This window comes from Centruroides vittatus, unplaced genomic scaffold, assembly GCF_030686945.1.
Source record: "Centruroides vittatus isolate TY-2023 unplaced genomic scaffold, ASM3068694v2 contig_958, whole genome shotgun sequence".
NCBI classification, from domain to species: Eukaryota; Metazoa; Arthropoda; class Arachnida; order Scorpiones; family Buthidae; genus Centruroides; species Centruroides vittatus.
This window is the reverse complement of record NW_027122637.1, coordinates 2,101,303-2,115,281: the sequence shown is the minus strand read 5'-3', so window position 1 is coordinate 2,115,281 and position 13,979 is coordinate 2,101,303. Positions and strand designations below refer to the sequence as shown.

Sequence of the window (13,979 nt, the reverse complement as noted above, 5' to 3'; positions counted from 1 at the left end):
AGATTCTGTCCATTGACTTTAATTCCTACACCTATCAGACTTCAACAGTTATATTTTCTAACAAATAGCTCTATCTATCAGGATGAAGTAGGAAATTTACTATTGCACTTATAGTTTAAATCAAAAAGTGCAGCAACCTATCCAACGTCCCGAAACACTTACACACTTTGTAATTGCCTCGATTTTCTTGGATTAACTTATTGATTTTATATTTTTAACTACCATATTCAGAGATCGGCAATTTATCATGCTTTTTTCTCAGTTAAACTGTGTTATTAGAGAATCCTTTTGCAGAAATTATTAAATTAATTCTTTCGATTCATACTCAATCTCAGCTGTCATGCGATATTAAAAATTACAGTTATAAAAGTGAAAGAGAAGTGTCAATGGAATCTCTCAAAGAAAAAGAAGAAAAAAATTGCTAAAACCACAGATCTCCCGCCGAACTAATGTTACAACTTCAATTTCTGAAGAAGAAAAAACTAAGACATCTTTTAAAAAATCTCAAGTAGATATGAAGGAAGTTCAATAATAGATAATAAGTTGGACAAGGTAAAGATTTTTTAAGTTTTGGATGAGATAATTCTTTAGACCGACCGTCGTGGACCCATCAAGTAAGTCGAAATTAGATCAATAATTTAGAAAGAGTTTTGCCTGACTGCTTTTTATCACAACAATCAATACTGGAAGATTTTAACCAAGAATTCTTTGCCTGGCTTGTAGAATGAAGATCTTATGGAAGCTAGACACAAGAACAAGTTTTTTCTTCCATAACTTTTCTAACGACAAAGGAGCAAGATTATTTGATTCGACTTTTCCGATAGTGAAAAAAGAAGTCATAGAAAAGCACCTTTGTATTGACCCAATGGGTAATTTCACCAGATGTAAGGATGCCGAAGAAAATCTTGATTGTTCGTTTTCGCTCCTGTTAACTGTCCTAGCACACATTTATGGTTTCTGCAGGGAACATGTTTCTTAAATAAAAGTTAGCGAAAACAATTGAATTTAACGACTCAATCTCCTCTACTGAAATTAGACATTGCTTATTTTTCTTCGTCAATAGTTTGCTTGAAAAATATAATATGCCAAATAGTAATTTTAATTCGGATATTTGCTATATTAATTAAAACTAGTGATGAACAATTTCTTCCAAAAAGCTACTTCTTGAATTATTTTTATAATTTTAATATTTCAAATTCAGTTGATCAAATCTTAAATTAATTTTAAGACGCATTTAATAAAAGTTCAATTTTCTTCTTATCTGAGTTAAATTTACTTATTAAAACCAAAATTTTTCTTATAAGTAATTAAACTCGAATGAAATATTTCGGCGTAATTAATATTAGTTAAGTAATGTTTCTCCACATCTAAACATTTCAATATTTTTTAAAACATTTTTAAAACTCTCCCTTTTTTTCTATTTTTCAAATTTTTAATTAATTAACGAAAAATTTGATAACGATTTAATTAATATTTCAATCGTAATTCATATTTAAATGATGATAAATTGTTAATCATTTCAACGTCTGTGAAGGGATCATTTTTAATCATAAAATTATAACTAAAATATTTAGAAAATACTCACTATCGTGGCTCTTTTGTACAATCGGTGCTCATCGGCTATCACCTCCATAATATCATAAGCAGTAATTGAAGGTGGTTCGTTCTTCCTTGCTAAAAAAGCTAGTCGAGTACCGTGAGAAACCGAAAAGTTGAAACGAACAAAAGTAGATTCTAGTTGACTAAACCAAACATTCCACGATTCGTGTGCAGGCAGAGTTTTCGTTAGAACTGTGCCCAATATAATCTTTTTGTAAATAGCCGTGTCCGTCAGCCCCACTAAACAAGCAGATTGGGCTGGAAGTCCTATTCCTGGTTTTAAAATATATTTTATACATAAAGATATCATTACATAGTATAAAATAAATAAAATTTATAACCTTTAACGTTCGTTGGAAGCTCTGTAGGACCTGTAGTACTTCTAGTGTTTTCTCTATCTGAAACAACAATGCACGGTTTGTTGCTTTCTGGATAAACGCTAAGAGAACTCATAGCTGTAAGAGACAAGTGTGCATTTTTATATTAATATAAAACTTATGAATTGCGGATTATGTAATTAATAAGAACTTGATTGCAACCTGCAAAATAAGTCATTGTTGCCGTTAGAATGGTAGTTACAAATATAAGAACAATGGTAGACATCTTCCAAGAACATCTATGGCTACAAGACTTCTGGAAATGAAACCTCGATGAAGAGATGGCTGTAGATGAAAATGCTGAAGCTGGAGAGAAGGGTTGCCTGACTCTAGCGGGAGCCGTGGCTGGTTGGATAAGTTGAGGATTCACGCAGTTAGGAACAGGTACCATAGGGCCCGTTGTTGAACTAGGCGTGCTACAGAATACTGGTAAAGGGTTGCTGTAAGTAGGCCCTCCCGTATTTGGACTACTTGTAGGAGGCGCACTAGGAGTGGCTGTGGTGGCTGTGCTGGTTGCCGAGGTCGCTCCCTCAGTTTTAGGAATTAAAACCTGTTGCGGTTGACTATATATCCTGCAAGAAAAGATACGGATAAAAATAATTGGCGAAACAAATTTCGAAATTAAACATACTTCGGCGGAAAGGAATCAAGAAACCAAAATAAACGACAATAATTCAAATGCGAAGATTAGCTAGCAACGGTCAATAAATTGAAATAAAGGATTTTGTAAATTTATGCAATAAGATTTAATATTAATTCTTTATTCATATTATTTTGCTTGAAAAGTTTTTAAAGTTTTTGCTTTCATAACATGAATATAGAAGGTGGTTGATTCCTGCCAATAAAATTATTTTTAGGAAATAAATTACAATGGACAAGAATTTAATTAAGAAAATAATAACGTAATTAAATGTATTAATTAAATAAAAACCGAAAATAATGTATTCTAGATAAATGATAATTCGATTGTAATTTTACCGGTTTTGAAAATGAGACTTGTTATTATGATAAATTTGTAAAAATGTCAAATGGAGCGAGAATCCTGAATATGCAAATATGCCAAGAGGAATAAAGAAATAAAAGGAAACGGTCGAATACCAAATCAAGAGAGAACACGACCAATATATCCCGAACAACAGATTGACTTGGGACAACAAAACACAAAGCGCATTTTCGATGTCTGGTGTCATTCAACCCGCATGCCAATCTTTTATCCATTCTTTTTGTTCGCATCACTTCGTTCTCTAGCTCTTAATACCTTTCCGTCGTCCAAGACATAATTCCGAATTCGCCATCATCTCCTACCTTTCGTTATCCGTCTTATTTAATTTGTTGATATTCGTTCTTCCATCTTCACCGGTGCAAGATGGCGCCGTTGCATCAGGAACCGTCTGAGTTGGATTTAATGTGGAAATGTCTGCCAAAAAAAATCTCAAAGTTAGGATTGAATCGATCGAGGCACAAATAATTTTTTCAAAGTGCATATATAATCCAATACGGAAAGTAGTTTATTCAAAATGTCCTATGGGTGATCGATTCGATCGAGAATATAAGGTATTTAAAATTTATTCAAATCTCCCTAGAGATGAAGCACACTTGTGCATTCGATTATCCGCTTAAGCTCTTACCTTGTGATTCAAACGAAGATAATCCTCCTGACAGCATGTTAGGTAAATAAGGTGGTTCTGATTCGCATTCGCTTTCTAAATATCCCAATCTGGGCCTTCTTCCCAGTGCTTCGATATGGTAAACTGGAGGAGTGGTTCTAGAAGGGAGTGTACCGGGAGCGGGTTCGGGAGGACTATCACCAAACACTATAAATAAATATAATAAATGTTAAACTTCGGCAAAAATAACCCGGAATCACTTTTATTCAACTCAATTAAGCAATATACAAGTATATAATTTAATTCATTATTTCAGAAAAGGCCTACTCATTTTCAGAGGGATCTGAGAAATACCATATCGAATGACTACTGAGAGAGAATTTACTAATCGTGTTACACATTTATTTAAACAACTCAAATAACGAATAATTATTCCCCAAGGAAAAGAAAACACAACTCCATTTAGCAGCCATTTATCCTATTAAAACGAATGAAACAAAAATAAATTTCTAACTAATTATCATCGTACCATCACTTAGTGAAATGTTGATACTTTCCATTTTCTAAATCATGATATTTATTAAATTATCTTTCGTCTGGAAGAAAAATTTTCATTTCGAATTTTCATTGTCACAAAAAAAAAGAAATTAAATTCGAAAATTTTGTCGAGCAATAAAAAAAAAATCTAAAATAATTTGCCTTAATTGATGCAATATAAATATTTGTATTAATATACGAACTTTTATTTATTTTTACTAATAAATTACACGATTAAAAAAATTGATATAAATTTTTTAAAGTTAAATAATTTATATTTCCTTTGTGCTTATGTTCTTTTTAATATTTAATATCCTACAGAACTTTCTGGAGCCAGAACTATTAGCAAAGCTTTCTATTCGGACGGAAGTTTAGCATTTCAGTTCATATTAAGTGAAACAACTTTTTTTTGTAGTCTTTTGGCCGGGACAATATCGACTATCGGTTACTTTTGTCAGATGGACATGACGGATTGCTCTCGAGTGGAAACGTCACTTTAATTGACACTAGAAGGCGTTGACTTTATCCTTGATTTTTTTAAGAAAAATATATAACCGTTAATCGTTTATATATATTTATACACACACGTAGCTATTTAATCCACTAATTACTAAAAGTTAATGTCGAAAGCATTAACTTTTAGTACTTAATATTCTCAAGAGAATGTTTAAGATAAGTATTCAATATTTATCATCGAAATATTCTCTGTAATACTTTTTAAAAATGGGGCGTTATACTTTTGAGCCTGTTTACGTGTATAGACTTCTGCTAATATCTAGATGAAAATGATAACAATAATTGTGTTTCTTTATCTTGGTTTAATTTCCGAACATAAATCCAGCATCTTTTATCAGTTAATGTTCTCTACTTAAAGCTAAAGTTACGTCAAATTTAATTTTGTTAAATAATAGCTTATCAAAAACGGAAAAAATCTTGTTTAAATGGTTATTTCGTTGCAATTTTTGATGCTATTTTAATTTATTCTTGTTTAGATTTAAATTCAATTTTAAAAGGTTAATGACATCTGAAAACGAAAGAAGAAAAAGAATTAAAAATGAATGATGTGGGATTTAGAACTGTAACAATTTAAAAATTTTAAATCTGCGATACGTTCACACATAAAAATATAGGAAGGGAATTAGTTGCACAAATTTCATCTTAACACCTGCCTAGCTTCTGACTGAGGAAAAATATATTATCTTTTATCTGCGAAAAGAAGAAAAAAAATCGGGTAGGGTTGAGATGGGAAGAGAAAGATGTAGCAGAATAGAGCATCTGAACATTCCCAGACCGTTAGTTTGGTTGCAGGTGCTTCTTCTCAGCCTACTTCGTCAGTTGTGTTTTTATTCTATTGATCCACCTAAGGGGATTCACAGTCTTTCTCCATAAGCATATATCTGACTATTGATCATAACATAATTATTCCACTCTCTTGGTCTCCTTGATCTGCGCTGCTTTCAATGACTATATTAAGATCTGTGTGAAATCTCTTACTAAAAATTTATTGATTCTACGCCTCATTCACCTACATCAATGATTAACATTACCATCTTTTTCGAGTTTAAAAATCCATAATTCAATATACGTCATTAATTATTATTAACAGGGAAAGCAGTAAGTTAAGCAATTAATCCTCTTAATGTATTTAATTGTTATTAATTATTTTTATGATGCCAAACAAGAAAAGAAGACTCTAACCTTACTTACGACAAGAAAATGACACAAACAAAAATTTTTTCCTTCTGTCTTTGAACATAAAAATATTTCCAGAAAAATGAATTCTTTTTTTTACTTTTTTCAATTTTATTTTGGAAAGCGTGTACACTTTATTACCAAAATTCTTCATTGCAATGTTCTATTAAGATAATTAAAATGTCACAAAAATGTTAACGTCGAAAATTCTTTTTGTTTCAGCTAAAAAAAAATTTTATAATGTTGAATAAATATGAAAAATACGAATATATTTTTTGGAATTTCTCAGTCAAATTTACTAAATACATGCGATATATATATATATTTAATGTTAATATATGCATTTATATATATAAATGCATATATTAACATAATAAAAAATATTTAAATATATAATTTGTTTTGCGTTATTATGAAGAACCAAGAGAATTGACACAAAACTTTAAATTAAAAAATAAAATAAAACCAGGCGAAGTTTTCTATAATATTAACATAAAAACAAAATTATAAAAAATTATTTAAGAACAAACTACATAGAATACTTATAGAATTTTTTTTTTATAATTTATACGAAACATGCTTTGCATGAATATATGAATCTATAAAAATTTCATCACTGAAGGGAGAGAGAGATTCGCATAATCATAATCTTTAGAAAAAAAAAAGAAGAAGAAGATAGGAAGCAAAGTTGCTGCTTTCCACTGTAACTGATATTACTGTCCTTTGATATTTATAAAAATGCGAAAGGGCTGTTAAAATTTGTGTAAAGATTGCAGAATAAGGAACGAATAAGATGAAATCAATTCATCAATGAAAGAACTTTTATGGAATTTTAAAATATTTAAGTAACTCCTGAACAAAATTTAATATATAATTTCAATTGAGAGGAAACCTTATTAGCGGTTATTCTTATCCAAATCAGGCATTTTATTCAAAAGAAATTTCATCCGTTTCCCGTCTTTTATACGATTATATCACATATTTTATCATGTCCTATTCTTCCGAACGATATAATAATTGATAGCATTGAGATTAAAATTCGAGTAAAAAGATTTCCGACATTATTTTTAAAACATAAAATAATGAAAATTTTATAAACTTTTACATTTAATACAAGGATATATTCAGATGAAGGTATCATTTTTCAGGAGAATGGAGTTTACAGTATTTGGAAATCAATCTTGTATAAGAAGTCTAGCAAAATGCCCAATCGATTTGGATAGCGATCCAACACCAGCTACAGTAAAAGTAACAAGAAAATAAAATGAAATTCGAATTTTAACAGAGAATTAAGTATTTTTAATGGGAATTGATATAATACGGTTTCGTTTTTTCATTTATTTTAAACAAATAATTAAATAAAAAAATATAACAATTTAATTAAGTTAAGTAAATTGAAAAAATTAATTTCAGATTAGTATTTTATTAAAGAAATATATATTTTTCATAATAAAATTCCCGTATTTAATTATTTATGAAGTGGTTTAAAATGAAATATGCTCGAGATACATATAGAAAAAATAATTAAGAAATATCTACCATTTAAAATTTTCCTACACGAATCAAATAAGTATATTTTTAAATATTTAATATAATAAATATTTTATTATTTCTGATCGTTAAATTGAACTTTTTATTAAAATTGAATTAAATCTAGTAAAAGGAATGAAAATTCAAACTTAGCAAAAGTAATTAAAGTTTTACATATTTTATTTGTATACGTTAAAAATTGAAATTAAATAAATGTCACTAACAGAACTTACTGAAAAATACGATATATCCGGGATGAAATATTATAACATTTGCATAATGACGCATCTTTCGCGATATTCGTTAAGTAGTCTAGTTAAAATCCAGTCGAATTTTTCACTTTTTATCAGACGTTTTTTTAGTATTTAAGTAGTATATTCTTAATATAAGTTATCCGGTCAACTAATGAACGGCGTAAGAAACGTCGATCAAACAATACAAAATTAAATTGAACAAGAACTTAACAGTGTTTGAGAGAAGGCGTTACTGACATCAGTTACTTTGTCCATCGATCTATGGATTGTGTTTTCTCCCGGTGCTAACTCCATCGAGCTGTGAAAGGGATGCGCTCGAAAATCTATCTTGTGTTTTCTCTTCTCTTCTGTGGGATCGAATACTAAAACCTTCGCTACATTTTCCAATTATGAAAGCGAAGGAAAATTTAGACCCACACCCGTAATGTCAATATTGACCTTAGGGGTCGCTAATCAAAACACACGCGTTACTCTACGGTTTCCTTACGAAGGACATATACCTTCTGACAACAAGAGTGCTGAAATGAGATACTTCTCTTTACAAGTTCGTTAGAAACATTTTTGCCTCCTTTTTTCTTCTTCTCTTGTAAATGCGTCTATGCAGCTCTTGCGATGAGTCAATTTTTTTTTGACTTGGAAATTTTTTTAATGCGAGTAATATTGAAATCCGAACATCATCCAGAATTTATGTATACGTTTATGCATTTATAAATCATATTTATCTATCATTTTTTTTGAAAAGGTAAGAAGTAGAGAGATGTGGTGGCCTAAATGATAAAAAAAATTGCAATAAAAGAAGCTTTATCAGCAAAAAGTAAGGAAATGAAACAGTAGTTTGAAAGATCTGAGGATTCTAAAACTCTGATAACGATTATCGGTGTCCTATAGATTTCAATTAGAGTGAAAACTGAAAATGTAAGGGCTATATTTTAAACTCGATACTTAAAATTAACAGAAACTATGGAAACTTTAGTTTTTCTCTAACGCTGCATCGATTACCATTGCATTATAGTAGATTCTAATATTATGTATTCTATAATCATTACGATATTTTTACCCGAAATTAATTAAAGTAGAAATTACTTATAAATGATTATCCCGAAATCTCTTCGGATTTATATCAATTAAATAAGAAGCTTTTGTCTATCAACGAGAATAAAAACAGAAAGAAATCTTTCTAGTAAAAAGTGAAAAGAGACCGTTTTAATTCTTTTAATTCTCCGAGGTGGATTACTTATGAAATATTGAAATACGTGTGCAAAATGGAGATAATGTATCGTGTGCGTCGAATGAATATTTGTTTGAACGGATGATAATATCTAAGGATAACAGCTTAATGCAGAAGAGATCTAGCTAGAAGCAATAACATTTCTGTTACGTAAACTGGCTTAGAGAAAATGATATCGATCAAAGTGCTGAAGACAAAATCGGCTTAAGAGCGTAAAAAATAAAATACAATCTGAAATATTATATTTTGATATATTTTGTGAGGTAATCTGTAAATAGCATCGAAAATGATGGAATGATAAAAATGCCAAAGTACAGTACCTAGTGGTTTGGATGTAACATAAAAGTAAATATAAATAAATCTGATTTACTAATATTTCGATGCATCACTCAACCATAATGGAGTACGAGGTTAGATTTCTCTATTTATCAGAAGGAATTATCGTATGATGTTTACTGCCTGAAATGAATGGAGTGTGGTCAGATTGTACCAAACAACATTCACGCTTAGATTCTGAGCAAACAGTCATTTCCAAGTTGGCTATCTGTGAATGGAACTGCTGTGTCAATAGTTCTGCTGCAATATGAAATTTCATTTTCTATTCTCAGACCCTTCATTCCCCGACATCACAGTCGTGTCAACAAGAATTGAAATTATCGGATTACGTCACAGCACTCGCTTGTATAAGAGTGACGCCACCAATACTTTCTCTTCGAATATATTTATGCAAAATTATAAACCCGTTTAATGTTTTATTTGCGAATTTCTGAAAGATTTTAAACCGTAATTACTTTTCGTCCATGCAACACTTAGGCAAATAGTGTATAATAGCTAATTTTGTGACGTTCATGGTCCGAGAAGTAGACTACTTAATGTTACATTTACGTTCGGTAGATAATAGAGTAAATGCCATTATTTTGCAATTTAAAACATTTTTATGAAAGAATTATTTTGGATCTCCAGACAAAAATTGACTCATTTTAATTAGTATTTAGTAATTGAAAGCATCTGCCACGCTCCGGTATAAATTTAATTTAATTAATTTTGAAGACAAATAAGAATTAAATGTAGATGAGGGTTTTGTGAAGTGGATATTAAATTTTCTTACGTATCGGCAATTAATTTGATTTTATAGCGTTTAATTTTAATTAGAGTCGAGTTATTTATTGGAATTATTATTATTATTTATTAAATTTTAACACAAGATGGTTAATATTAAACGACAAAAGAACAATATTGCTACTGTTCGAATAGGTCAAACGTGCAATTATATTTACGCTGGATCTAATAATCTGACTAAAGAATGGCTAAAAATAAAGAATAAAATCACCATTTTGACCATCTAAGGCTCTTCTTCTGGCGAACGGTTCCGAATCGGTATAAGTAGCATCGGAATTGTTATCCGACGTGGAAGATGAAGAAGGTCCTCTCCTTAAAGAAAGATAAAGGCGTCCCCTGGAGTTATTATTAATATTGGCAATGTTTCTTTGACTATCCCTGTTTACTTCTTGTTCTCTGGTTTGTTGATTGTGGCTCTGGCGAGGGAGAGAAGCGTACGATGGATACTGCATTTGCTTTCCCGTTAATATTACATTTCCATCTCTCTGTGTTTGCCCGTAACAGTTTTCGGTTTCCATATCATTATCAGCTTCTCTGTATCCTTGAAAATTTCTGGCAGGAAGAAGCTCTACACTACTGTGACTGAATGATCTACCACTACTATTGCTTCCGTTGGCTTTATTTCCGTTACCTCTGCCTTTTCCTCTATCTGAAAAATCAATATTAACAAATGCATGATTTCATATTATACAATATATTGAAAAATTTTATTTTTTTTATTTTTATACCATACATAACATATTTTTATATCAATTGAAGTAAATTTAAATTTGGAAATGTAATAGAAAATATTGGTTGACGGTTATCGAAAAGATGGATATTTCAATGAATATCGATTTTTAGTAATTTCGCTAGTTTAAAGTTAACATTTAGGGAATTGAAGAAGTTTTTATCGTTTAAGAATCGACCGAGATATCGATAGAAAGCTAGTAAAGAACGAGTGGCTACCAAGTCTTATTGAGGGATAACTAAATCTTAAATCGTTATTAGTTTCTGCTACATTACTCCAAGCGTTTTATTGATATTGCCTTCGAAATTCACTTCTTATTACAGTTTACACTCGATTCTTATGCTAGAATACCATAAATTGATATTTCTATATGAGTAATAATTTTTCTATAAATTGTTCTCATCGAAGAAAGTGCTTTAATAAAAATGAAGGCTTTTTTCGAATAGTGTAATCTTTCATGTATGGCTATTTATTTGTTATATAGCTCTCAAATCATTTGAGCAAATACAAACGTTTCGTTCCAAATAAAATAGGTCAGCTGAGTAGGAAATGTATAGCAAAATACGTTAGAAACGACGAATTATTTGAAAATACCATTATCAAATTTTTATCAATCTACAATAGAAAATATCTACTCGCCGTCAGCCGATATATTCTATCAATTCCATCAAAAAAAATTTTTGAACGTGACCAAAAAATAAAAATTCTTGTATCAAATCAGATAACAATTTTGAGACTGACATCAGGAAAGATTGAGTAGAAGTATCTCAAATCATTTCTTTTAAATTTAAAACCAATGTTGTCGAGAACTATAAGCATTTGGTATATTGGGCAAAGTTTGAAAATCGATCGAAACAGACCAGAATGATGAGCGTGTCAATGATTTGATTGATTCGATCATCCGAAATACTTTACGTTCCAAAAAGAATAGTACATCTGGCTTGGACTACGATAGACAGGTGAGATATAAAGGTGTTTTATATCAACATGTCTCAGTTTGACAGCTTTCTAACGCGCAACTTGAAAGTAAGCAAAATATATGTGTTTTTCATCGATTCTTGTCGAAACTGTCAGACTTACAGTTTCAACCAAATCGTTATAATATATGCTCAAAATGGCTGGCCGACGCAAAGCAAAAGTATTTAACGAATTTCCAAGAATTGATCCGACAAAAATTACATTTTGCATCACGCATTTCTGTTTGACTATATTTACGACCTAATTTAATTAATCAATTATCAATTAAGCTAAAATTTTCACAAATAACGAATTGAACAAAATTGCCGAAGTAATGATTATAAGTGTTGCCATGACATATAGGCAAACATTAATTAAAAATGGTTGCGAGGCAACTAATACACACAACAATAAGCGAATAAAGCTTACAAAACATTTACACGAGCCGAAAATTTTCGAGTGTTAGGTTTAAAAATATTTTTCGATTTTATTTGGCCTTTTTAATATTTTAATAGATTTAAATCGTTCTGGTTATTTTTAATGTAAGAAAAACTCGCAGAATATTTAAAATTCGTCTTTAAGTCATCTCTTTTTAAGGAACGGGTTCGATGGTAAGAAGAAAAGAGCGAGGACTTTTACATTCCTCACTACTCCTTATGACTGCTGTTGCGTGATGCCGTTCACGAGAAACATGAATTAACGAACTTGTCAGAGAGAAAATATTCCATCGTCACGCCTGAAGTATTTACCTTAAGCGTATCCGTAAATGTTTCATTTTGATGCTTAGGAACATTTATAATGAAAGCGGTGTGTGACATTGCATAAAAGACCAAACATCAATTAACGAACTTAATAACTTCATAAAAGAATTTTTAATCCCGAACTTATAATTTAATATTGATTACGTTTAAAACTTATTTTAAAATATTAAGACGTACAAAAGTTTAGTTTCGGCTATTTATCTAAGTAAATATTTTAAAATAATACTTCTTGAGATTAGTTGTAGCCGGCGCAATTGTCGTGTGCCCGATAGAATCTAGATTGAATGAATGCTTTTGGTCTCGGCAGCATTTATTGAATGTCAATTGAATGTCATGCTCAACCAGATGTATAGTGAAATATTGCTGTCTGTGCACGAAACTTTTTCTTAGGTTTACGTTTGTGCCGATGACTTTCCGGTTGGAAAATCTTAAGAGACGTTGTAGATGGTTACGATTCCAACTTTCTGGAAAAGTCTTTCATATATCATTGTGGTATCACAACCGTTCTCGGTCGGAAATGCTATTTTCAACAAGGACACGTTTCCTTCCTACATTTGAATAGTTAATAAATCCGGTTTTTCTTCCGAAAATTTTATTTTCCTGCTTATAAATTATTAAGGAGGTTTTATTTAGTAGCTTAATACAGATGAATGGAAATAAATGAGTATAGCTGCAGCTTGAATGCAATAAGTATTTAGGTCCTAGAAGAAGAATATCTCCGTCACTCGCTAAGTCAAACAGATGAGAATTGGAGACTCTTGGGTGTGAGATATCTCAACTAAAATAGTTAATCCTACTAGTTTCCTATATTTTGCTTTTCATTTCTTTCTTGAAGGTCGATCAATTCTAATATGAAGAGTTTGTATACATGTTACAACTGTAGAAAAAAACGACATAAAACACAAATTGGTAATGCAATATGTACAGTACCAAATTTGAATAATCTTTCGTCCAAAACTTAATATTATAAATAACTGACATAAAAAATTATGTTACATATTATTTAATAATAATTTCAGCGAATTTAAGTTTTCAATAAACTAAGTAATAAATAAGTAATTACAATAAATTATTTTTACATTAAAAAAATTATTCATTTAATAATATACGTGACGAATATTTAATGATAAAACTTGAAATCTATGTAATAAATTAACAGTAAATATATTAAAAAAATTTTTAAAAAAACCACTTTCTTAATCGAATTTAATTAAATTTCGTATATTAAGTTAAATATAGAAGTAATAGCCTATCGCCGAATACATTACTTACTATTAGCATGGTTTTTATTTCATAATGTCAAGACATATTCGATTTTTAAATTATAATTCATAAAAGAAAAAAATGCAAATAAAATATTTATAAAAATAACAGTGTTTAATATTTTTATAAAATTTAAAATTTCAAATATTGAAGAAAATAGCAACATATTCAAAGAAGGAATAGCACATTAATACATACTACGAACAAACTGGTTTCTACAATATGTTGACAGTAATATGACATGTGGTAGGATTACTGACATGAAGCACGCAATGCCCATGTACCTGCCAATTACTTGCTGAAAGACGATGATAGAATTTGGATC

At 30.1% G+C, this 13,979-nt stretch overlaps 1 protein-coding gene across 1 annotated transcript in view; it reads right to left on the bottom strand.

Moving 5' to 3' along the window:
* LOC136985304 (teneurin-m-like) overlaps nt 1–13,979 on the bottom strand; it is a 126,377-nt gene that overhangs the window by 31,834 nt on the left and 80,564 nt on the right. The window contains 6 exon segments of the mRNA XM_067282555.1: nt 1,586–1,872; nt 1,941–2,054; nt 2,139–2,548; nt 3,282–3,393; nt 3,605–3,790; nt 10,155–10,592. Coding sequence (XP_067138656.1) covers nt 1,586–1,872; nt 1,941–2,054; nt 2,139–2,548; nt 3,282–3,393; nt 3,605–3,790; nt 10,155–10,592 — 1,547 coding nt within the window.